Source organism: Akebia trifoliata, chromosome 11 (assembly GCF_017979445.1).
Source record: "Akebia trifoliata isolate Shusen 1 chromosome 11, ASM1797944v1, whole genome shotgun sequence".
NCBI classification, from domain to species: domain Eukaryota; kingdom Viridiplantae; phylum Streptophyta; class Magnoliopsida; order Ranunculales; family Lardizabalaceae; genus Akebia; species Akebia trifoliata.
In genome coordinates this window covers 3,105,860-3,132,509 of record NC_141385.1, presented here as the reverse complement: position 1 = coordinate 3,132,509, position 26,650 = coordinate 3,105,860, and the positions used below count along the sequence as shown (strand labels likewise).

General features: G+C 35.2%; 3 protein-coding genes across 11 annotated transcripts; 2 read left to right on the top strand and 1 right to left on the bottom strand.

Annotated features, from left to right (window-relative positions):
- The first annotated feature begins 678 nt into the window (after positions 1-678).
- On the top strand, positions 679-8,422 carry LOC147390355 (heme A synthase COX15-like). 9 transcript variants are annotated; one of them, XM_086458737.1, is made up of 9 exons: positions 679-1,129; positions 2,790-5,089; positions 5,193-5,262; positions 5,601-5,939; positions 6,036-6,631; positions 6,714-6,959; positions 7,091-7,201; positions 7,527-7,658; positions 7,763-8,421. In XM_086458737.1, the coding sequence occupies exons 5-9, from the start codon at positions 6,452-6,454 to the stop codon at positions 8,141-8,143; spliced, it is 1,050 nt and encodes a 349-aa protein (XP_086314863.1). In that variant the 5' UTR covers positions 679-1,129; positions 2,790-5,089; positions 5,193-5,262; positions 5,601-5,939; positions 6,036-6,451; the 3' UTR covers positions 8,144-8,421. The 9 variants fall into 9 exon arrangements, with proteins under 9 accessions (XP_086314863.1, XP_086314864.1, XP_086314865.1 ...); XM_086458740.1 differs by lacking the exon at positions 679-1,129 and having other exon boundaries at positions 1,169-5,089; positions 6,714-6,740; positions 6,780-6,959; positions 7,763-8,422; XM_086458743.1 differs by lacking the exon at positions 679-1,129 and having other exon boundaries at positions 1,173-5,089; positions 6,036-6,136; positions 6,714-6,740; positions 6,780-6,959; positions 7,763-8,420.
- Positions 2,800-3,528, top strand: LOC147390356 (protein FAR1-RELATED SEQUENCE 5-like). Its single transcript, XM_086457843.1, has one exon. The coding sequence runs from the start codon at positions 2,800-2,802 to the stop codon at positions 3,526-3,528; it is 729 nt and encodes a 242-aa protein (XP_086313969.1).
- Positions 8,423-11,122: 2,700 nt separating the features above from the next.
- UBP14 (ubiquitin-specific protease 14) lies at positions 11,123-25,874 on the bottom strand. The gene is made up of 20 exons (XM_086457955.1): positions 25,593-25,874; positions 25,306-25,477; positions 21,621-21,733; positions 21,197-21,533; positions 20,945-21,039; positions 19,779-19,912; positions 19,591-19,647; positions 19,387-19,464; positions 17,585-17,639; positions 17,458-17,499; positions 16,929-17,009; positions 15,510-15,708; positions 15,375-15,432; positions 15,171-15,293; positions 14,330-14,418; positions 14,116-14,205; positions 12,829-12,999; positions 12,607-12,740; positions 11,788-11,914; positions 11,123-11,684 (listed from the first exon to the last, which is right to left on the bottom strand). The coding sequence occupies exons 1-20, from the start codon at positions 25,698-25,700 to the stop codon at positions 11,506-11,508; spliced, it is 2,442 nt and encodes an 813-aa protein (XP_086314081.1). The 5' UTR covers positions 25,701-25,874; the 3' UTR covers positions 11,123-11,505.
- Positions 25,875-26,650: the final 776 nt, after the last annotated feature.

Here is a 26,650-nt window from a genome sequence, read left to right as displayed (position 1 = left end):
ATAGTAGGAACAAGTCTAGAAGTTATAGGGCCACCTATGAAGACTTTTTTCTTTTCCAAACCATGTAGTATGAAAGAAGTTAGCTTTAAGGTTGGTTCAATGTGGGATCCATGTCATTGATTGTCGCTGCCCCCTCATTATCTATATCTTCATTTTTTTTTCTTGTATTTGTAAAGTTTTTTAGTTTCTTCTATTACATAAAATAAAAAAACTCAAGTCTATAACAACATGTAACAATGACAACAAACAGTATTATCCAAAAAATTTGGGGTCGATTAAATGAGTTTTTTTATCCAAATGTCTTCTATCATTGAAAGTGAATTCGTATCTACTTTCGTTATTCCAATCTACATTCTTTTGGGATTTTCCTCTCATTCTTTTAAATAGTGCAACTATTTTTATTTTAACTAGAATTGTAATCCACCTTCTTTGAAACATGCACAAACCACCTCAAACGACTCTATTAATTTAATTTTCTATATGGAACAAATTTACTAGTTAATTAAAAAATATTTTAAATACGTCCAACATTGAGTTTTATAAAATTAAATATAGGGTTGCGTTCGGATCCACTCACATCTCTACAAACTATTCCAACCGTTAGATGTGCACCGGATCGACGACTCAGATCATTTGTTACTTTCTAATCGATTTTAAACTAACGAATTTTCGTTATTTCCAACTGCCTCACCGTGAAACAGATCTTCCTCTTCGTTTCACTCTTCCTCTTCGACTCAGATGAGATCCTCCTCTTCCAGCAGAAAAACAAATATGCATCTTCCTCTTCGTTTCACTCTTCGATCTACCATCGAAACGAATTCATCTCTTCGATTCAAACAGATCTTCGAATCACCCAAAAACGAAGTCGAAACTCGTTATTTTCTTGATTCAAACAGATCTTCGATTTTTCGACTTCGTCTGCTAACGACGACGATCTTCTTCGTTCCTCTTCGTTTGCAACGGCGAAAACGAAGGTCACGGCTTCGTCCTCATCTCTCTGTCTCTCTCTCGTTGAAATGAAACGAAGAGATCGACAGAACACCAACTCGACTGAACTTCCTCTGCTGGAAACGAAGAAACCCAACTCGGCTTCGTCCTCATCTCTCTCTCTCTCCAAAGAAACCCTAAGGTAAACCCTTAATTATTATTATTTTTTAATTTTTTTTATTTCATTTGTTTTTTTTATGTATCGATTATGACGAATCATCGACAAATTTTGTTTCGAAAGCTGATTTGTTTCACTGATAAAATAGAGTGATTTTTTGCCTACCTAAGCTAAACCCTTTGGTAAACCCTTTTCTCTTATTTTTAAATTTTTTTTTTTTGTAATTTCATGTTCTGAATTGTATGTATGAATACTGTACATGAGTTTTTATAGCTTTATATAAAATCTGGTTGGATGACACCAAATTGTCCAAAACCTATTTAATCTAAAATGGTGAATGGTTTTTTGCTTATGCACATCTTTGTGTTGGTGTGAGGTACTAAATGTGGATTCGGTGTCTATTTCAGTTAGCTTCGAAATCAAAACATTTCATGAACATGTTTCGATTAGTGTGGAAATTTATACAATTTTCATGGAAATGATGTGAAAATATTAACGAATTTTATGAAACTATAAGAAATGATGAAACATATACTAAAACAGACTTGAAAGTCATCGAAATAGAACCAAAGGGTGGTCGTAGATCAGATAGAGAGATGTTGTTCTTTTGTGCCCTAGCGTAGAGCTCTTGTTACTCAAGTCACAGAACCCGAGGGTCAAAGCAATATGAGGGTGGGCTGGCTTAAAAGAAGCCCCCAATTGCATAGGAGTAGCTACCGACCTACAGTCATTAACCTTCATAGTAGAAGCAGGTTCACATTAATGAATACTTTCCGATCATTTTTTGCAGTTGAGTAGTCTCGCGTGACTGTTGTTTGTTACTACCTTTATCCCCAACATAATGTTTTTCTTCTTGTTATTTTTTTCCTTTATTTGGACCAAATTGAAACAATTTTAGCTGGATTTTACCCTGCTATAACATTTCCTCCAGCATCTGATCATTCAATCCCATCATGTATCAGTCCTTGTTTTCTTCTCTTCAAAGATGTTAGTTACCATGTCTTAAAGAACTGCTCAAGTAATATTAGGAACAAGGACTGGCCCAGATCACTTGGTTGTTTATTGAGTGCAGTTGAATATATTAGTTTGTTTGCCCTAATAAAAAGATTTGGTCTTATGTTCTACATATAACACACTATAATACTTATATTTATTGTGTCTACTACTTACATGCTCGTCTTAATGTTCTTCAGCTTGGTGCAGTAGATTATATTGCGATAGCAAGAAACTATCACACTGTTTTTATATCAGACATTCCTATGATGAGTAGGCATATCAGTGACAAGGTGCTCTATTCATTTGTAGCGTCAGTCCTGTTTCCACGCTTGCAATTAGTCCCATTACTAATTCTAAAATGAAATTACCATTCGGGATATATTTTCCTTTTAGAAATTATAAGATCTGCCTGAGGTGGACTGAACTCATTTACAACCCGAATGCCACTTTTTATTTGTTTAATCTATGCTGATTTTTATGTATAAAAATTTATGAATCATCGAAATTTAAGATAGAGAAAGAAAGAATTAGGCTTCAATAATAAGTTTGGTTTGTTGGCTTGGAGATTTTCGTGTTTGTTTGTTTGTGTGCGTAGTTGAAGAGTCAAAATAATCTTATTCGTTATAAACAAGATTGCATGTGATTATGACAAATCATCGAAAATAATTAATTTGTTAATTTGTTTTAGATAATTCTTCATGGATACGATTGACGTTGACAAGTGTTTGAGTGTACGTATGAATGAAAATGTGGGATTATCTTCGATCATGGAAGTAGATAGTGGGGAACGTGTTGATTGCCTTAGTCCTAACAAAGATATTCGAAAGTTAAATGCCCCATATGTTGGGATGGTTTTTTATTCAACTGAGGAAGCAAAAAAATACTATGAAGAATACGGACGTCAGAAAGGATTTTACATTCGTGTACGAAGTAGTTCAAGGACAATACGAGGTTCAAATGCAGTGACTGGGATAACATATGTCTGCATACATGAAGGCAAATATTTATCGAGGACAAAAGAAGATACGATAACAAATGAGAATGAAATGGGAAAGAAGAGAGTTGCAAGAAGTTGTTCCACTTTTAAATGTGGATGTGAAGCATACATGCGCATTGTATTTGACCAATTTACTGTAAAATGGAAAGTATCGCTTTTCAACGATAATCATAATCACAAGGTTGCCACTCCATCGAGGAGGATGAAAATGAAGTCGAATCGAAATATGCCGAGTGTAGCTAAGGATTTAACAGAAACATTCCGTAATCAAAACCTTCAAATTAATAAAGTTCCATCAATTCTTTGCAGAGATATGATCGGTTTTGATGGTAGAAACTGTTACAATCACCTTCGAAATGTTAGACGACAGGATTTGGAAAGAGGCGATGCACAATGTGTACTCGAGTACTTCATTGAAAAACAAAATTAAAATCCGAATTTTTTCTATGGGATACAATGCGATGAAGATGGGAGAGCAATTAATTTTTTTTGGATGGATGCGAGGTCAAGATTGTCGTATGAATATTTCGGTGATGTGGTGACATTTGACACAACTTATAGGACAAACAAGTACAAGATGCCGTTTGTCCCATTTACTGGAGTAAATCATCATTTTCACTTTATCCAATTTGGATGCGCTCTTCTAGGAGATGAGACAGAGACTACTTTTGTATGGTTGTTCGACATTTGGCTTAAAGCTATGAGAGGAAAATATCCAATTTCAATAATCACAGATCAGGATTTGGCAATGAGGAATGCAATTGCCAAAGTTTTCCCCAACACCCGTCATCGTCTATGTATTTAGCACATTCGGAAGAAGTTTGCGGAGAAGTTGTCCCATAAATACTTTGAAAATTCTTCTTTCAGAAGTAATATTGAAAAATGTATTTGGTCAACATACACTGGAGAAGAGTTCAAAAAATAATGGCATAACGTGATTCAGGAAAATGGATTAGAAGAAAATGAATGGTTGCAACACCTGTTTGAAATACGGGAATCTTGGGTGCTTACGTATAATCGAAAAACTTTTTTTGCTGGTATGAATACCAATGCATTATTTGATGGATTTGTTAATTCGACAACAAATCTCAGAGAATTTGTTGTGAAGTATGAAGAAGCTTTGAAGAATATTTTGAAAAAGGAGAGTGATGAAGATTATGAGACAGAGCACAAGTTTCGATGTGTCAATGACAACGACTTGCTTTTGAAACATGCAGCAACAGTTTATACGAGAAGTATATTTGAAAAATTAAAGGAAGAATGGGTCCAAGTTTTCCGATATAAAGTTGAAAGAAGGGAGATGGAAGAAGGAATTCAGACGTTTTTTGTGAAAACAAAGTTTGGCGAGCCTGATGATTTTATTTTGAAAATAAATGTGGATACCTATGAGGGTACATGTGGGTGCAAAAAATTTGAGTTTCTTGGAATTGTTTGTCGGCATTTTTTAAAGGTGTTCACACACCTTGACATTGATGTTATACCATCACACTTTATTATTGAGAGATGGAGACAAGGGGCTAATAAATTTAGGGTGATGGATGTACAAGTAACAATCGATGGGAATGAATCGTCAGAAGCATTGAGATATGGCAATATGTGTAAACAGGTTAATATATTAGCCAGTTATGCATCATCTTCAATGAAAGCATACACATTTTTCACGAATGCCATAAATGATTTGTCAAAATAAATTAATGCAATTCAAATGGAAAAAATGGTAGAAATTGTTGCTCAACTGAATGAAGAGGCAAATGAAAAAGGAAAATGTGACCTATCTCAGTTACTTTTGGATCCGAATATCACGCAAACAAAGGGTAGAAAGAAGGATGAGAAGGGAAAAGAAAATGTTGATACTACGGGTAGGCTGAAAAGCAGTATTGAGTTGAGCCAACAAAAGAAGAAAAGAAAATGTGCATTCTGTCGTAAACTTGGACACGATAAGCGAATATGTCCTATGAATCCAAATAGAAAGAAAAAATATTGCACTCAAGGTAATTATAATTACCTTTATAAACTAATGACTTAATTTAATGTATTTAAATTGAATAAATTATAACTAATGCCTTATTTATTTATTTATGAATTTTTTCTCAGAAATTGATGGTATACAAGAATTTGGCAAAGACATGGAGAGCGATCACGAGGCCTTTCCTTTAGAATGAGGGTATGTCTGTGACATGGATGACAGTATGATTGGGTGATGTTTATGTGTTATTTTTTACATTCTACTTACTTGTCATATTTCATTTAGTTGTTCACTTTGATACACAATTGATGAGCTACAATATTCTGTATCAAAAATTTATTTTGTGACAATCCGAGCACACTTTCACTTAATTTGTTTGTGGTTTTTGATTAATATACATCTTAGAAGGCTGTATTACGTTTGAAGGAAAACTTGATCTTTCACATCATTAAGTTTGATTCACACTTTCAAATCAATATAGGTTATTAGTAAGTTTCAAGTACATTGTTTTATTAATTAGTTTCAAATAAATCTAGGTTGTTGGGGACTGATGCGTGCCATGGGAGGATGTGAAGCTGTTCTGCCTACCCATTGGATATGTACAGACATGGTGTGGAGGTAGGATGGTGATGGGTGATCTAGCGCAAGCCTTCAAAAGAGTTACATAGATGAGATGTCCTTTTCAGATTGGTGTTGTTCTGCCTGTCCTTATACACTTGTTTGGAGTTTTGAGTTTGATGTCGAGGATGCCATAGGATGCTTGGCAATAGTTAATCATCCTGCTCAAGATCATGGTCTGTTTGTGACTTGGAATTTTGGTGGATTGTTCATATGCAATTCTAGTTCACCACTAACAAACGTGGATCTTCATTAATGTAAGACTATAACAACTTCACTGAACAAATATTCTGATTTCTTTCTTTCTTTAGTTGATGTGAGTAAGACTATAACAACTACCCTTTGAATTACAGTTCGATGGTATCTGATTTCTTCCTTTGAACTACCCTTGAAGCATCCCAACTGGAATATGGGGAAGAAGATAACAGTGGACTCTGCTACCTTATTCAATAAGGCATGGTATTTTAACCTCATTATCTTCTAAGTTGTGCCATGATTCACATAATCTTGTTCATTTGTTTAGACATTATTGAGTTCCTGATCTCTTTTTTCCCCCTTAACAGGGTGTAGAAGTTATTGAAGCCCATCATTTTAATTGCTTTTAATTACATAGAACTTCATCTAGTTCTTTATTTTTATTGTTATGGGTAAGCTGGACTTGAACCCACGACCTCAAAGTTGTTTTGCAATGTGTCGAGAAGGGGGCTTGAACCCACGACCTCAAAGTTGTTTTTGCAAGTTGTTATGAGATTTTAAATTTATATATTGGATGCAATATGCACACCGGATGTGGGGAAGGGGGCTTGGTGTCATGTTTGCTCTTCCATTTACATATTTTCTTAGCAAGGGATTTATAACCTTTCGACTTGGTCTGAGATTCTCTTGTCTCCTTGCACTTGGTGCTGGGCAGGGACTAATTGGCTGGTGGATGGTGAAAAGTGGTTTAGAAGTACGAAGCACTTAAACATTCTTTTAATGTGTGTTGACTTGTTTTAGCCACGAAATTCACTAATATGGTTCTGCTTTTGTAGGAGCCAGTTTCTGAATATGTTCAGCCAAGAGTCAGCCCTTACCGTCTTGCAGCTCATCTTACATCAGCGTTTGTTATATATTGTGGCCTTCTTTGGACAGGTCTTTCAGTTGTCATGCCTGAACCACCTTTTGAATCTCTTGCTTGGGTTCGTGGGGCATCTAAAGTTCAAAGACTTGCCCTCCCTATAAGCTTCCTTGTTGGCATTACTGCTGTGTCAGGAGCTTTTGTCGTAGGAAATGATGCTGTATGAAATTATTCCCATTCTTCTCATTTGTTTCATTATTTTCAAATATTTAGTGGATAGCCTAGGTGGTTGTCACTTGTCTCCCAAAAGCAAATTATGATGTAATAGCTGATCACATGCTCGGTTACCAGGGTCATGCTTTTAGTACTTTTCCAAAGATGGGTGATACATGGATTCCAAATGATATTTTTAGCATGGAACCACTTATGCGCAACTTCTTTGAGAACACATCAACCGTACAGGTAACCTTTTCCATGCTAAGTTTTGGGTATACAGATACTTTCATGGTTTTATTTGTCGATTCGACAGTTTAAATTGTAGTTATCTATCAAATTATTTTTTATGAAAGTGTTCTCCTAACCTTTATGGTGATTTAGTCTCTCTATTTTTGTGATTGACCATGCTTTTCAAATGAGGCAGGCTTGATTTGCTTCCAATTCAGTAAACTATGTGCACTAGCTTAAAATGAGAAATGGCTAATAAGGCCTTTTGTACCCAGAAGTTCTTTAAAGAGTATTATTATTTCAGTAGTAATTAAATTATATTCATTTTTTGATTGTTTTACAGCTCGATCACCGTATTCTAGCAACCACCACATTGCTTTCAATCTGTGGTTTGTGGTGGGCAACAAGAAAGTTGGACATACATCCTGCAGTGAAATCTTTAATTGGGAGCACCATGGGCATGGCTGGTCTTCAGGTTGTTTTGTGTTCACGTGTATTTAAAATGTGTTTTTCCTAGTGCCAATACATTTTTTAAGTAATTACTTAGTAATTGTTTCCTTAATTTTATCATTATTGCAGGTCACACTGGGAATATCAACACTTCTCTCATATGTTCCAGTTTCCCTTGGGTCTGCCCATCAAGCTGGAGCATTAACTCTATTGACACTTATGATCCTCCTAACCCATTCTGTGAGAAGACCTTCGATGAATCTGCTCAAAACTTTGGGTTCAGTTCCAAGAACACAGGCTTCCATTGGGTCACAATGCCCCCCCCCCCCCCCCCTGCCCCCCCCCCCCCCCCCCCCCCGCCTTGCCGAGAGATGGGCCACAATTTTGTTTATCTTATTAGGCATTTATGTAGGTGGTGTCCGTCTTGTTTTTCTTTTAATATTGTTTTTGGCAGGTAGGCAGCTTGATGGTTTGGATTTTGGGTTATTGCTGCTTAATCTCTGGTTTTAGAGTCCAAAATTCATATATTGATGAACATGGAAAGCCTTTATGATTTTTCGACAAGGCAGTGCTGCTGATGGGTAAGTATTTAAAGAGATGAAAAGGAAACCCGTAATCTATTGTTACTTGGTTCATTTGATGTTGTAGTCTTGTAGAAGCCAATTACAGCTACATTAGGCCTTTTTACCAGTTGGATATTTAATAATTTGTAAGATTTTGATTAATGAAAATGCTTTTATAGAGTTCAGTACAGAACTATTGAATTGGGAACAAGTTGGAACTTCTCAATATCTTGCAAATTTTCTTTTCTTGATTCGGTTATTTGTTAATTCTTGGGTCTTTGTAACTAACAACGCATCACAGGGTACTTAAATTTTTTTTTTTTTTAAATGCTGAGTAAGTTCTGTAAATTTTGAATTGGTGTGTGCTTTTAGTTTTGGGTTGGGATCCGTTCACTCACGAAGAGTGAGAAAACACATGATCTCCACCATGTGAACACAAAATCCAACAGCTAAGATTTATCCACATAAACAAAAAAGGCCATATAAACATGTTGTTATTTAGAATAATTTCATGGTTTATCAATTGATTTGCCTTATAACATAAATTGATTTCAAAGAACTATCATTTGCATCCACCCACACCCCATTTCAAAAACTTTTCTTCATTCCCACATATGCTTGATAAACTTTTTTTGTTGTTTTATAGCTAGAGCATCATATTCTACCAACTGCAATATTGCTTTCCATAGGTTGTTTGTGGTAGGTGACAAGAAAATTGGACAAATATCGTTTGATTGAAAGTAGCATGGGCATGGCAGCTCTTCAATTTACTGCCAAGAAGAATCCTCTGATTTCCCCCATCTCCCCCTTAGCTATAAGAAATCGAAGACATTGTTAAATGTTGAAAAGGCAAATATTTTGCATTTTCATCCTTTTGTAACAAATGATCTGAGTCGTCGATCCAGTGCACATCGAACGGTTGGAATAGTTTGTTGAGATGTGAGTGGAAATGATTGTCGTCCGAATGCGACCCATATATATATATATATATATATATATATATATATGGGTCGGGTTCCTGCAACACACATTGCGACACACATATAGACAACATGTTTGTCTTATATGGGCAAAAATGTTTGAAATGGGCTGATTTTTTGTGAGGATGATCTCTGTGATGAGGGGATCATCCTGGCAAAAAATCATCACATTTCAAAACTTGTAACCCCATCAAAATTGATTTACAAAAATTGGACGGTCTATAATTTTTCAATAAAAATTGGACGGTCTAGAAGTTTCATAATGAGCTGATTTTTGGCAAGGATGATCTCCTCACCACAGAGATCATCCTCACAAAAAATCAGCCCATTCCAAACATTTTTTCCCATATAAGACAAAACACGTTGTCTATATGTGTGTTGAAATGGTTGTCGTTTGAACCTGACCCTATATATATATATATATATATATATATATATATATATATATATATATATATATATATATATATATATATATATATATATATATATATATATATATATATATATAGATCCATCTTACAATTTATTTATTTTTAAATGGATACTGGTTGCCAAACTGCTTAGTGGGTCCCACAATGAATGTAGATGCACTCATTGAAATTTATGCTGGGGTATGATTTTGTGTGGTGAGGGGAGGGGAGGGGAGGGGGGGGGGGACTAACGGATTATTTGTGATTTTTTTTTTTAATTCTTTTTTCCTCCTTTTCTTCTCTTATGACAAAATCCCTTTTGGGATTTATACATAATTTTGTGGTGTGGTAATATCATGACACTGAAAAATGATTGGTAAATATTTTAGAACATGTACTGCTTCAATAATTTTTAGATCTCTTATCAAAAAAATAAGTTGGTTCAAAGCTTTGGATCAGTGGGCCTCAAATCCTGCCTTCTTTTTTATCCATTTATCTTATCAAAAAATTTCCAAAAAATGAGATTTTTGGGAAAGTTGAAGACCACGTATTTTTTAAAAGAAAAAAATCATGGACTTTGACATAGGGCGGACAATGATCTGAAATATACCTGACCAAATTGATCCAAAAAACATGAAAAATTGGATCTTCGAATTGTATTCAGAGGTACCCCAATCCGCTTTGAAAAAAAATCCAATCCAAACATATTTTAATAAAAAAATTATTATTCTTCATTTCATATAAATACATAGAAATAAAGCTTTTTTGTTTCCTTCAATATTTGTAGTTGAAAGGTGAATTTTTTAAATTTTTATATAATGTTAAATTTTTTGAACATTGATAATTTGAAAATAATGCATATGTTCGATTCAAGGATGAAATGAAACGGATTGGATTCGATTTACATATTCATTAATTGGATCGGATACATGTTTTAAACATTCGGATCAGTATTGATGTGGTAACATACCGATCCGCTACCAACCCTACTTTGACAAGTGAATGAAAATAGAGAAACTGTGAAGATATGCAAGTCATTTTTTATTTATCTATTAGAGAAACTGTGACCAGGTGGGTATGCAATCAGTTTGAAAAAAGGGTATCTCAAATATTTACCAAAGCCATGAGAGATCCATTAAAAATAAAAATAAAAATTCATACAGGTTTAAGAGTCAATTTGATAAGTATGGATAAGTTATTATCTCAAAATATTTTATTTTTCCAATTTGATCTAAGATTCCATTTGTTCGTAAAGCTATTAACTCAATCACAGACATATTTGGAACAAATAGTTAACTTTAAAAAAACTTATATCAACCTCTATCAGATACGAATCAATCTGATTAAGAAGAGAAAGACTTAGAACCAGAGTACCTCAATTTCAATCAAACCAAAACACCTTAAGAAGTATGCAATATAAGGCATTGCCCATGAAGTTATTCGGAAAGCAATCCTGACTCTGCCCACCTATATTCCATTACCAATCCAAGATGCGCTTGAAAGAGATCTTATTCTGGTGATCAAAACTGAATATAAAAAAGATCGAAACTGAATATAAAAAGGATCAAAACAAGTCAAATTCATGCCTTTGATGTACTGGATTAACACGTCCCCAAGTTCAAAAGCACCCCAGGCAGGTTGGGTATGCTGAATTGAATGAGCTCACGTTCTATTTGATAACACGGTTCTCATTTCAGTAGAAAATGAAATCTTTCTGTCATGTAAATCAGTACGAAAACAACTTACATACATAGAACATGAAAAGAATGTCTATTTTATATCATAAGAATGTGTCGCTTTAACTGTGATTCTTCACGTAAACTCAGCAAAACCCTCCACCACCGATCATTGATGGCTGATACAGCCACATTTTTATAACAGTTAAGGTTCCGGTGTAATCACTTGCTACAGTTTTTTTAGCTGTTGAGTCTCTCGAAGAAATACAAGTAACCCATGTCCTTGGGGGGATTAATAGAGGCCCCGACCTTGTCATCATTGAAGATCGTCCATCTACCGTCTTTGTATATATGAGCCACATAGTGTCCGCATTGGGTAGAGGTACCAATGTGGCTCACCAGTCCGATAAGTTTGTATCCTGTTCAACAGTGAAAATGAGACATTGAGCTTTATAGAACAAAAAAAATAAAAAATAAAGTGTAAATGACAGATAAAGAAGGATTGAAGTTGAGGAAACTAACTTCCTCCTCCATCAGGTAATCCTGCATCAACAGCACAATTCACACTTGACGAAGCATCCATATCTGATGGATCTGAAATTTCCGGGTGACTAAATATCCAATCCGTCGCTTTCTCAATATTCCCACCCTGTGAAGATTTCAATACAGATGAAGCAGTGAATTAAGTTCCAAACATTTGATAAATGATTTCTAATAATATTTCCATATCCATTGTGGAGTCAAATATTAAAGCCCCAGGATTACAACATGTGACATCTCGAGATATGGAGAGGTCGGTGGTACTGTGGTAGCAGAGTCAAACCGAGCTCTAAGGTCAGGGGAGGATGGCTTGGAGCTCAGTAAAGGGGAGGACGAAGTTGAAGGGTATAAGGTTGGGGGATTCCCTTGAACAGTGTGCCCTCACTGATCACGCTAAATCCATGATCTATAGGGATTTGAGCATATAATGGGAAGGATTTTGTTACCAGAAGTATTCTAAATGGATAGGGAATAAAAAAAAAAAAGGATAAATCATAATTAAGTATTGTTACTTAATTAGGATAAGGATGGACGAAGAAACGTCTAAAAAGGATGATCCTATCCCATTTTCTATAAAAGGGGCACACAACCATGAAAATCAATTCTTTGCCCTAAAACTCTGTCAAAATTGTTTTGTGGCTAACCGGGGCGACAGAGGCTTTGTGGTGTAAGTACCACTCAGGAGAATTCACAAGAGGAAGGGAGAATCAGTATGGGGGTTGCATATCTCGAGGTAATGCAAGATTTTAGCATCTACAACCACTATTTATTTATTTATTAAAGGAGGTACAAGGATCTTACCGATGCCCTCAATGCCTTTCGAGCAATTTCTTCTTGAAATCCAAAGGAAACCAAAGTATCGACTTTTGATTGGTCAACAATTGATAACAGAAGTTCGGCAGTTTGCTCCTCTTGGGAGATAGGATCATCTAAATCTGAAAATGAAAATGTGTAATCCATCATGCTATCAAAACAAAAATGGATGCAATAATAAGTTCAAAAGCATCATCCGGCTCGTAATACCTGGATCTTCCATGTGAGACAGCAACCAATTCATTGCCTCCTCTACTCCAGCATTGGAGGTGTTAATGGCAGCTTTCTGACAGTGAAGATAGACAAATCCCATGGCTGCAAGCTGAGACACAATCTCCTCATTGGCCCAAGGCTTCTTTGATTCCACCTCCCCACACCCACCTATTACACAACAGAAAACAGAAAATTGTTTCGTAAAACCATACTTTTGTAACGTAAGCAAGTATGAAAATAGTTGTACTGAGAGAAACTCCCACATGAACCTCATAAAATATATTTTATAAATTATAAGATCCACTGATCAGAGCCAAACATCTTGTCAAAGCTTAAAAGATATCTTATGTTGAATTAGCACAGAAATTTAGATCAAGTAGCACAAGCACATTTTCGATTAAATTAGATGCAAAATACTTGGAAAAATATTAAGAGCCTATTTCACATAGGGAACTCATGTGAAGGAAGAAGAAACTCAAAAGGAGAATAACAGGGAGTAAGAGGGAGTAAGAGGGAGAAATCGAGAAAAACAGGTCACCAGGTCGGAAAAGTAGGGATTTCCGCTCAAAGCTCAAGATCCAAGAAAATAATGTAAGCATAAAAACAAGTCATTCTTTTCACATGAGAATATGTCCCATATTTAATTCTGAGCAGATTTGAGAGAATTTTCTTATTCATGGGAGTGCAGATATGTTTCTGCTTCACGAATATGATATTTTCTGGGCATTTCTACCAGTCACTCACTTATTAGGGAAAAACTCTAGTTTGGAGGCGCAAAAGAAGAGTACAACATGCTGATTTAGAGTTGATATCAATACAACAAAGAAGAAGATCAGTCAGAAAGCTTAGAGTCCATTGTCAACTAACCCAGTACCCAAAATATGGTTGCAACTTGCAAAATATGGTCTCTACAAGGGTTGTAAAAAACAACCCATTTTTTCACTCAGCCAATTGTGGTTTTACTGGAACATAGAAGTTAAAATCACCCCCATTTTGATCAAGTTATTACAGTCCTGCAGGTAGTGAGGATTGATCTAACAAGTACCATGCATTGAACAGGACAATATTGTACCACGATACTCAGAACAACCTGACAATTAGTAGGATCGACTAGAGCCTCAACAATTCAGTTTCAAGTTTTCCAGGTACTTGGTTAATCATAGACTCTCCTAATCATCACCCTAAGCCATAATACTCCATAGCAGACAAGTAGGATAAGGAGTTATAAATTAGACATTAAATCAAACTCAAAAAGGAAGCTGATGATGCTACTCTGCTACCCACCTGCCTCTGGTAATAGCTCCTCCCCTGGCTGAAGGCCCTTGCTGCGCATGTGACTAATGTCTATAAGGTCAGGTACATCTATATAAACATCTGAAGATCACCCAGAACAAACACCACAACAATTTCCAACGTAAGATACTACATGAAAATTAAGAGAAAAGAGTACAAAATACAAACACTTACAACAGTGAAAGACAGGTAACAGGAAACATACCAAGTTTTTTTGGCACCCAACCTTCTTCCATTACAAATTTCCGCATATGTAACACCAGGTAATCAGGGAACGAAGTCAAGCAAGCAGTTCTGCAAGAAAGCAAGACAATTCAAAGCCTCAGTCCCTCTATTTATAACAATCATGTGATCAATGTGGTTTTTATGACATTTGACTTTTGAAACATGACAGTTATGCTAGGATCTTCACAAAATATATCCCCTCCGTCTTTCTCTTTTTCTCTTTTGATAGGGATACATCTTCCTTGTCATTTCTTCAATTTTAATTCAAGAACTATTACCAGATCTTCAATGTTTAAGCTGTTCCACATTCAAATTTTGGTTAGGTAATTATCTCAATATTTTAATGCTGTGAGCCAGGTGTCGTATGGGGCTAGGGTTAACTTAGGATGATGATCCTTGAGTCCATCATCATCATCAAAGTCTTATCCCAGAGGTTTGAGGTCAGATAAACGAATCTTGTTTCTCCATTCAATTCTGTCCTGAGCCACATCTTCTGTTATTGAAAGAGAGCTCATGTCCGCTTTCACTGTCTCAACCCACATTCCTTATGTTTCTCCTATTTGCTCTTATAGAACCATCGTCTATGTTCTCAATAAATGATATTTACAATCAAAGTCTAAAATCTCATCTAGACGATCACTGCCTTGGGGTCAAATGTTTCGTTCGAATCTCGGGCGAAACCAAGACATTTTAGAAAAGACATTCAAAGAAAGTATGTAAAGTTAAACCAAACTTCCAAGTCTAATAAAATATATCTAACACATAGCAAGAACATAAATCAGTAACATATGCAGACATCAGATTAACATCAGAATGCTTACTTGATGGCTGTTGTCTTAGCATTCAAGGCAGTGCTGTAAAAATCATGTACCTCCTCTGGAGCTGAAAAGCTTGCTAAGCATGCTTCTAGCGGCACCCTTGGTCGTACAATTTCATCACCTGATCTGCAAAATTAAGTACCTTAAGTAGGATATATAGAAATAATTGAATGAAAATATAACACCAAGTGTTTTTTTATCACTCACACTTCCTTTCCGTCCAAACTCTTTTCGGTTTTCAACTTGTGAAAGGCTTCTAGCTGTTCTGAATTCCAAAGTCACGAGACCATTAGGAAATATCTAGAAGAATGGCTCAGCGCAGAAAATGACATTGGAACTTACCTTTATTAATAGCTTCATGCAGCGGGATATTCAGAGAAAGGATGTAGTCAACTCTTTTATTGTAAGCAACTTTTCCAGATGAACACAGAATTTTCTCTTCAATGCCAAACTTGAAACTTCTCGAGGGGTCCAATTCAGGATTCCCAGAATTTGCTCGTTCAACTTGATCAAGAAGATGTAGGAAGTATTCTAAGGCATCCTAGAGAGAAGATGACAAGCAATTTGTGTAAGCTTGACATATATTATGATCATTTTTCCTCTAAAATACGCAGACTTGAGAAATCTATGATAGAGATGAGTAGATAATAAAACATGCTTCCAGTCAATCAATTTGATCAGTAGTAGCATTAACATAATTAATAAGACTGATCAAATTTTCAAGGATCAAGGAACCGTTAACCTAAATAGATTTCTGAAAGTGTTTTCAAGAAGGGAAGAGAAAATTCAAAATTAAAGATATGCTTTATGGCTCATGTAGAAGGAGTGGATATCCAGCTTCACAGTGCACTTGGGAGACATTTCTATCATATAAGCGCATTGATGACAATCATATTTTTTGCATTGTGTCTACTAACCTCCATTACAAATATCTGACATTTTTAAAAAATCATACAGCATTATCCAACAAATACTATAGATAACTCATGACTACTATGATTTATACAACACTGCCAGAATCAAATGAACTCAGCTTAATCAAATAAAACTGGACGCAATCAAAAGACTCACAAAAAGTCATTCAGAAGCACCCCAAAAAAAATCTGAGACTTTTAACCCTACGTAAAATGATCATAAATTAATGATGAGATGGAAGGCTCGAAATGCTTTATGATAGGTAAAAGCGAAACTTATTGAGAGAAAAAAGAGTGGTAAAGGAGGCCACTCACCGGGCAACAGAACAATACAAACAAAGCCAAAAACAAGAAACCCCTAAAAAAATACAACAAAAGGATCACAAGTGACTTAAAGAACCTCACTTAAATCAAACAGTTTTAGCTTATAGTTTATATTTGACAGGAATAGAGAATTTTAGAATTAGGCGATTTTGGTTTGGATGATCACCAAGATGAGTATGTAATCCTCACCAAGATCAGCCCTCAACTCATCACCAACACTATGAGTAACCTGTGTATGCCAAAGCCTCGTATGGACATCCCAACACTATTTGTGCACGTGTGTCAAGGGAAAGTGAGAGTAGAGACCTTCAGAGTGGAAGAGGTAAGCTAATCAGAATACAAAAGAACATACGGACCTTCAATTTTACTCACTACGAGTTACATCTAAGACATCAAATTCTATGTGATTCTTCACCATCTAAGTTTAAAATTCACTGAAATCTCTTTTATGAAACTAAATAGGAGCTTGTTTTTCAAAATGAAATATCTTAATCACATATATATCAGTCAAGTGATCCACTACCTGCTGCCTCATAGTAGAAAATTCAGGATGGCTAGCAGCAATAACTGATTTGAACATCCGAGGAGGTATACCTTCCTGTTTCTGAAAGATGAAAGAAACAAGTGTTACAAGTATTCACTGAAAAAGAAGCGGAAGTAGAAGAAGAAGATGCTAGCATGCAACCATCTAAATGACATTCTGTTCTATATCAACATTCAAAATGCTCAAAAGGAATGCAAACCAACTAAAACATTAGATAATTGATTATTTTCAAAAGGAAAAAAGGGCTTGCAAATCAGACTTTCTGACTGGTTTAGACAAAAAGTAGTTCATTTTTTAAGTAGTAAATAGAAACTGCATAATGAATTCCATCAGCAAACCCTGGGCTCCTGGCAAAGCACAAAGGATCTAAAAAATCATATCCACACATTCACTTTATCTACAAAATATGCACATTCCTTACCAAATCAGATTGGAATTCTAAATTTAGTAGTCATATAAATAAAGCAGTAGTCTCACCAAGAGCAAAAGGTTAATGCAGAGAACTTACAGTACTTGGAGTTGTTGTTGCAGAACATCCTTTTTCATCTTTCTGGAACAAGAGCAAGAATATGTTATTACCCAAGAAACAGAAAACAATGCGGCAAAGGAACATAGAGCTTTTATAATTTATATACCTCCAGCGCTGGAATTGAATATTTCCCAGACAGCAAACCATGCCCCAGTTTTGTCCTACCAAACAATGGAAACATAATGAAATAAAATACAATAAAAAAAGTTTCCAACTAATGGAAAAGTAACCTTGACAGGTAATTACTTTCAACATGTTTCATATTCATTTTCTTTTAGGGTGAAGGCCAATTTTGAACTCAAGTCTGTGGTAGTACCACTACCACCACAGAATTAACCAACTAAAAAAGCTGGCACCTTCACATATCTCACATCATGTCTCTTAAACAGACTGAAAACCTACGAGATGTGGAGATGGGAGCTGGAGGGGGTGAGTTGGCAAATAACATAAATACAGAAGAGAAAAATATTTAGTCACTGCAAGTCAAGAAAAAACTGTGGATTTCAAAAATTAGGATATCCACATAAGAAATTAGTGCCAAAAAAAACACCACATGGCATGCGTAAACATTTTCTTGGAAAACATCATGTAATCAAACTCTACTTCAGTATACTATATCATCACTGGTCTTCATTTGTCGCTAGCAGCTGGCACAGATTAACCTTCTTTAGAACCCTAAATACCGAGTATAATACATAGACCAAAGATGATGTTTCAGAAATATTTCTAATTAAACCAAGTTTCTTATCAAGAAAAACCAAATTCCAGAAATTCCACATCTGTTGAATAAACAAAAATACACAGAAAAGCTTACAATGGCTGTTTCTTGTTTTCTTCCTTCAGCAAAACTGAAAAGAAAAGAAACAATATCCCCTACACTAGACCTCATAGTAATGCATAAACCCCTCCAAGATATTTTCACAAAATATACATAAAATTTGGCTAATATTTTTGTATATATACTGCACACAGTTGCTAAAATCGTATGATTTACGACTCATAATTTACAGTCACATTCAAAAAACAGGGAAAATGTTTAGGAGTCGGTTTGAATCCTACTTGAAAATAATCAGAAGTAATAAAAAAGTGTATGTACAAAAGGCAGTCAAAATGACTGACCTTGCAACAAAGAAATAAGAACTAAGTCAAACACAAGGAGCCCCACCTAAATACAAACTCTTCGAAGAAAACACATTTAAATTCTAAGAACAATTTACATCAAACGAATAGCAACCATAAAATATTAATTGTAAGCTCTCAAGATGAGGATTCCACTCTTTGGAAGACTCTCATGTTCCTCTCCAACCAAATCCCCCAGCACACTGAATATGTCGAATCTGATCCAGCCTCTAACCTTATGATCCTATTTTATTGTCAAAACATTGTTTACAAGGTAGAGAAACAACCCAAAGACTAGTATATGAATCATTCTTTTCTTCTATAATCATTTGATCAATCTCAGTACAGATTAAAAGTTCTGCTACGAATGACAAGGGATCCTTGAGTAGTTCACATAATATATAGGGTGAAGGAATCTTTTGGTGCTCAATAAATGACTTTGTCCAAGAAGAACACACCTACAAAGTAGGCATGCACTGGACTGCCGAAGAATAATAGGTATCCTCACTCCAGGCAAAGTTAGTGAGCCACGTAATAGGCGACCATTTCGTGCGGTTTGGAGGACCCACAAGTCCAAAATGCACAGCGATGCAATTCACTTTCACTTATTTTTTTGATAAGTAAAAAAACAAAAGTAGGCAATTCATGGATACAGATTGCCAAAGATTTTTCAGAATCAAGACATCAGTTTCTAACCATACAATTGTGTGCTTGGAAAGTAACCATACGTCCATACCCATAGTATACCAAGAATTAAAGCAAAAGAAATTAAATGCCATGATTACTTACAATTGCGTGTTCAAATCTACAGTGGGATCAGCAGGAGCAGTCTCAAAAGCCAGTTTCAAACTCTGGTTCTTGTAATATCTAATAAAAGAAACATATTAGAAGATAAAATTTTAAATCAGAAACAGAAAATATAAAAGAACACATGGACTACTTAATTCAAAATAGAAAACAACCACCCAACATGCGACAAAATATGATACTGACCGTGAATAAAATGAATGAGTTGAGAAAACCACTTGCATTGTTGATGCCAAATAGCAACTGTAAAGAAAAGATTTAAAAAGGAGAAGCAGAAGATGAAGAGTAAATAAACAGCCTAAAGAAGAATACAATAATACGAACAATAAACTTACTCACATACCCTAGCATCACCCTTTTAGGACCAAAATTACCTGTTTCCAAGATTGACAAGTCCTGTATAACCTGGTCCGAATAGTGGTTCCACTTCCTGTCCACTTTCTTGTATGCGGTTCCAATCAAAATTTGTATTCTGATCAAGTTCCCTTTCAGCCGTCGTCATTTCAGTCTGCAAATAAGAAATGAATAACTTTCCTTGTGCAATGAGAACTACCAGATGCTTTTTTCAACAGCTAGAAAATATATACATTCTTGACAAATATTTCAATTCATGCAGACTAATAGATGTAATGAATGCCCTATATATGTGTCCATGTTTATATAGGCGTTTCCCTTCATGCTAACACAACTTGTCCCAATAACAGACAATTTACCAGCCTTGTATTTCAATTTCCCGAACCTAGTGAAAATGGTGTATGACGAAACAGATTGATGTTGGTCATTGTGGAATCACTTGGAATATGATATCTCCTTTCAATATTAAAAACTTGTCTAGGCCAGCTATCCTTCAGTGTGACAACTATTAGTATGACTGCTACAACTTCATAAATGATGGTGATTCTAGTTTTTCATATCCAAATGAACCAAACTAAGAAAATATGGCAAAAGGATAGGAATCTTCTTCTTCTTCTTTTTTTCTTTTTTTCTTTTTCCTTTTTTTTTTTGAGATGTGGAGATAGTATATTTTCTTAAAAGACAAAAGATTAATATATGAGATTTTCTAAACTTTAATATGTGCCACCTTGCAAAATATTTTTTGAGGAAAAGGTGGGTCTATCAGACACTACACCTTTTATTCATGTCAATGGAAATAGAATTTGAAAGAGAGAAATATAATCCTATGAGACCAACTTGATTCTTATATTCACTTGATGACCAACTTGTGGGCATAATTGCCCTCACGATAGAATAATTGAACTTGCCGAAGGACAAATTGACGATTCAACATCATAACAGTGAAGCTTGAGGGGAAGAAAGAAAATAATTTTTTTTTTTTTTGAAGAAAAAAAAGGTTCTCATTTTCAGCTTACACTAAAGTATCATTTTGATCATACTAGTGTTTTTTGACCATTTTTTAGCTCATTAAGAGCATATAAATTTAAATATTTATTTTAGTGACTAAATCTCTCACATAATAGCCATGTCTAGTTCATACAAAGTTTAGATTAAGACCGCATTCAGAAAGAAAGCAATAACTAACCTTTTTCAACGAAGAAAAATCAATGCCAAAAAATGCCAAATGTTGAGCTAACAGAGGATCCTCAACACTTTCATCCTCCGGATAAGAAAAAACATCTGAGCTGCCACAATATGTTTGTCATAATTAATTCCCAATTCATGCAAAGAAAATGGCAGACCACCCAAGTAACCACATCAAACAACAGAAAAGGCCTTCATATAATGATAACCTGGCAGAAGAAACTTCACTGTTACAGATGTAAGATAGCATTACCTGCGGCTTCCAAATCAGCAGTTATAGTTCCAAGCTTTACAGCAAGAGGATAGTTTGTTTCTTTGTAGTGTTCAATAGCATGGTTGTTGCCCCCACTTCCATCCCAGTTTCTCCTCCCACAAAAAATCATTCCATCAGTTAGATTTAGCCACAGATTATCAGTCTTGTCACACTTGCAGCATTTCCAGCCAGATGGAGGCACAACAATACCGCTGTCAATCTGTTGCAGATTCATGGCATATGCACTAACTTGCTTCTTATCAGCTGTCCAAGATGCTATTTGTTCTTTTCGCTCGGCACCCTCAGCATTTAAAATAGCAGTAATAGCCGCCCTGACCTGCAATTTAAAAAAAAGATGTAACTTTGACATTACAACCAAACGCAGTCACCTTTGCAATAATAAATAGAAAAACGCAACAATAACCTTTTCTGGAAGCTCCAAGGAAGGATATTGAAGTGAAACAAAATCGGGTAATATGACGATGTTGTGAGTTTCTTCATACTCAGGTTCATGGTTATCAAATCCCCCATCGATACCTGTAAATCAAACCAAATTTGGAAATATATATCATTTTGTTCGTGGTGAACATACACTAATACCAAGATAAATCTCACCTAACAATTTCAGTAGTTTCCATAACTTTCCTTATAAAAAGCTTATAAACTTTAAGGGCGGATTACTAATGAAGTAATTGATTAACTATACAAGACAGTATACAAGTACAACTACAGCATGAAGCACAGAACTAGTAACAAATGCACAAATGCTACTTCTGTGCCCAAATCCAGAAAACCAGTAGTCGGCACAGAACTGATAAACAAAAAAAAACTCTAGCAACTTGAGTAAATAAGGCATGAGAGGATATAAGAGATTCTTATTATTGGCCAAGTAGAGGCAAGAGAAGAGGGTGACGAAATGAGGCGTGAGTTTAGAGCTGAGAAAAATGTAGTTACTGTTGTGTTTCATCCATCAGTTTTGTTGTGTATGGCTCCCATGCTCCCTTGCTTATGATTTGTGCTCACCTAATGTAAATTTCTAATTTCCACTGCACAATAGGTAAATGGAATCCATGGCACACCTCATAGCTCTTATGATTATCAGAGTCAAAATGCTTTTTTTTTCCCTAGGAAAGCAAGGGTTAGTGGTCAGTGTGAGCATGGGTTCAACAGGTTTTAAACCCAAGTTGTGGAATCAACACACTACACACCTTACCAATTTAGCTAAGTTGGCACCTAGAGTCAAAATTATGAACATATTATGAATTTAACTTCAAGAATGACTCATCTTCTTGCCTTAGATGACTAGTATCTTCTATCATTAAAGATGACTGGACTGAATCTCATGCACCCATCTCATGATAGGTAAAGCTTTATTAATAACTAATAATAATAATAAAAAAATTAATGGGGGGGAGGTGCCCAAGGAAGCCACCTAACAATACAAGGATTATAAAAAAAATACATATGCCAATACCAACAGGAACACACAAGGAAAACCTATTGAAGTGAAAGACTTATGAAGAATTTCTTGTGGAATGATAAGAATGGGGGAAGGAAATATCATTTGGTGAATTGGAAGTTGATTTGTAGGCCAAAGAGAAATGGGGGTTTAGGGATTAGAGGTTTAAGGTAACAAATAAAGCACTCTTGGGTAAATAGCTTTAGCGGTTTGGGGAGGAAAGGGGTAGTTTGTGGATGAGGGTTGTTCTAACAAAATATGGGGAGAAGAGGTTCGGTTGGCACACTAGAAAGATAACAGGTACATAATGTTGCAACATGTGCGCCAATTTATCTTTGTCAACTCAATATCCTTCTTTGTACGCTTGTTCATTGAAAAAAAACCGTTGGATGTAGCATTGACTGATTCGCAACAAAAACATTTTGTCTTAGGATCTAGGTTTTAGGAGGCATTTCAACAATTGGAAGATAACTAAGATAACATCTTTCATAGATCTCTTGAATTCTTTCCAATTCAGGGAAAATGATCAAGATGGGAGAGAATGGTTCAAGAGTAAGGAAAAGAGATTCTTTGTTCACTGCTCCTTTTACAAATCCTTACTTCCCTCTTTTGAAACATCCTTCTCAGAGTCTATTATTTTGTCTGCATTTGTTCCACCCAAGGAATCTTTTTTGTGTGGCTTGCCTCCTTAGGGAGGATTCATACATTGGATAATTTGATCTCCCGTGGTTGAATTGTTCCAAATTTTTGCTCTTGTGCAAGAGAGATGGAGAATTTGTTAATCACTTATTAATTCATTATTCTTTCTCTCGTGATATTTGAATGTTCTTCCTTTCTCGCTTTCAAATGGAGTGGGTTCAGCCTCAAACATTCTTTTCGCTTTTGGAAGGGTAAACTCTTAATATCTTTTCTCTCAGAAAAAAACATCTAAGCGCTATTATTCCTTCAGCAATTGATTCAGGTTTATGGAAAGAGAGAAATACTAGTGTGTTCCATGGTAAGGAAAGTACGACTTAAGACTTGTTTCTGAAAATTTTGAGCCTACTTTACCTTTGGTCCAAGATGAGCATCGATTCTGAGGGGGTATCGTTTCAAGATTTTGTATTCAGACGAGATTCTCTTCGTATTATGTAGATTTGATGATTGTTTTGTAGGTTTTTTAGTTGATCTTGTATTGCTTCTATTTTATTTTCTACCTTTGTATAGGGGATATCTCAACCTCCTTTTTCTTCTATCATTAATAAAATCTTACACTTATCAAAAAAAAACTAGACAAAAAATCCTCAAAGAGCATTCATTTGAATTCCTTAAAAAATTTACTCCAAGAGAATGTAAGCCCCGAGATTCGACAAAAGGACCTCCTGCAAGGAATGCTCCTTTCCTTTGAACATCCTACTATTCTGCTCCAACCAAATTCCCCAACAAATGGCAAAGGGGATTAAGGACCAAAGATTTCCTACATTGATTGCCAGCATTGGAATAAAACTAAGATCAAGAACGAAAAACACTAAGAATTCTGAATAACAAGAGAAAATGAGACCGAATCTCACTTGAGAAAAGAGAAATGAATAAGCAAATGATTGGATGATTCCCACCAGCCTTGTGGGAAAGGGAAAAAAAACAGTAAGTGTGTGTTTGGTAACACTTCTGAAGTCTGAATGGAGGTGGTCCACCTTTAAAATTCAGACTTTAGAAGCTTTATTTCCATTTGTTTTGGTTCAAATTTCAGACTCTAGAACCAAAATTCAGAAGTTTTGAACCAATTATAGAGAAATGCTAGACGAAACTTCTGAAATCTGAATTTTTTTTTTATTCTTAAAATACCCTCCTCAAAACCCTAATTTCTATCACTTATCCTTCTTTTATACAAACCCTAAAACCCTTATTGAACCTTAAAACCCTTATTTTTAACTTTTCTACCTCTCCTTCCTCTACAACCGTGTTGTCAAAGTCTCTCCCCTTTCTCTCGTTTCGTGTTTGAAAATCCTATATTTTTATGCGAACCCTAAAATCCTATATTTTTCAACTAGCAAATGAATGATTATTTATTGTTTGAGTATTATCTTGTTAGAATATAATTTCTCAAGTATGAATTCAAATTGAAAACAATACTATTGGGGTGTTTGATGTGTTAGAAATAGAAATTAAATGTGTGGATGGTTTCATTATGCATAACATGTTATGTTTTTCGGTTAACAATTTATTAGAATTACAAAAGGGTATTATTGTCAAAATGGCCATTATGTTTTAAAATTCTATTTGTAACCAGAAGCTTTTAAAAATGATAAACAAACAACTTTTCCAGAATAAGATTTCAGATTTCAGATTCTAGATTTCAGAAAACAAACTTCAGACTTCAGAAGTGTTACCAAACATACCCTAATTGACCTAAAGAATTCCCCCTGCTATATCGCATACATCCATGGCACATGAATCTTGAATAATTTGAACAAATAATAATCCAATTGCGGTAGAACTTAAAAAAAAAAAACTCGGTTCCAACTGCTTGAAATGAGATTCTTGAATAATTTGAACATGTAATGATCCGATTGCAGTGTAATTTCATAAAAGATAACACTTCAATTTCTACTAACAGAATTCAAAGTAATCAAACTAGTCTCATAGCAACATTGAGAAACAACAAGAATACCTATCGCTAGAAGAGTCGGTTTCTTGTGGGGTCTGTCTTCAGGAATCGATTTTCTTGTCTGTTTTATATTCAAATAAACTGGATTACCAGACTTCTCGTAGTTCCAACCAACATAGTCCTTCCCAAAAGCAAGAAACGAGTTCAAATCGATGAACAAGCCACCTTCAGATCTCTGAAACTCGTACAGAATCAAAAGCCATTAAAGATGGAACCGTTGAGAAATTCAAACCTTCAAACAGAGAAAAAAATACCAATTCAAGAGCACAAATGTATGAACGGGAATTTACCGGGGTATCAAAAGAAATGCAGCATTCATGCTTGTAAATTCGATTGGTGGGCTCTGGAATTCGAACTCGAGAGATGTTCGATCTAAGAAGTTCCATTGGAGTTGACATTAGGGTTTGAAGAAGGAACCGAGAGAGAGTTTTGGGGATGAAAAAAGATAGTTTCGAAGGTAAGGGTTTTACGAAAGGAATCTGTTCTTTGCCCTAAGCTTCTGCAGCTCTTTTGCGCCGAAAGCACGAAGCAAGGCTTTTGGGGACTTTAGCGGTCTCTTCTGTCTCAAATGAGTCTTTGGAGACTGACCATGGAAAGGTGTAGAGAACGGTTTTAAAATCGGATACCGAGTTGATTCGTTCGAGTCATCTTGTCTCAAGAGATAAATCGTTTGATGTATTTTTAAAACACTTATTAATATGTATTTATGTTTAAATAATATATTTTTCTCATTATAAGGTGGGTTAGATGTCTGCCACAAAATCTCGTGTTGTATTTTTATTTAAATAACAAACATTTAAATCACTCAAAAATTAATTATTTCATATTAAAAAAATATATGCCCAATTGACTCCATCGAGGATTATCGATCTATAATGGGCTACCTGCATGTTTTATCTATTTATTTCGAATTTTTTTAATGAGTTCAATCACTCGAAGTTGACACGTTCGAATCCAAGTCTCTAATATCCTCAGTCAACGACTTTACCAAGTAAGCTAATCAACACAAATGTGTCATGTTTTTAACCTGACATGGTTGGATGATTACGATTATGTCATTGTGATATTTGGGTCTTCCTCTTCTCTCTTTTCATCATCATTTTTCAATGATAGTAAATTTCATGATCTACCCAAGGATATGTGAAACATGAATGATGAATAATTTGATTGATTTTGATGAAGATGACGGTGATGCAAGTCTCGATACACACACTTGATTGAATGTTCGTCTCTGATTGACAGTTGGGCCTTAAAAAATGATGATGTGTAGTTTTATTCTCTTCAATCTTTATCGTCTAATAACGATGTTTTATCATTAGAAAAGGGATTTGTTCTTGATCTTTTATGA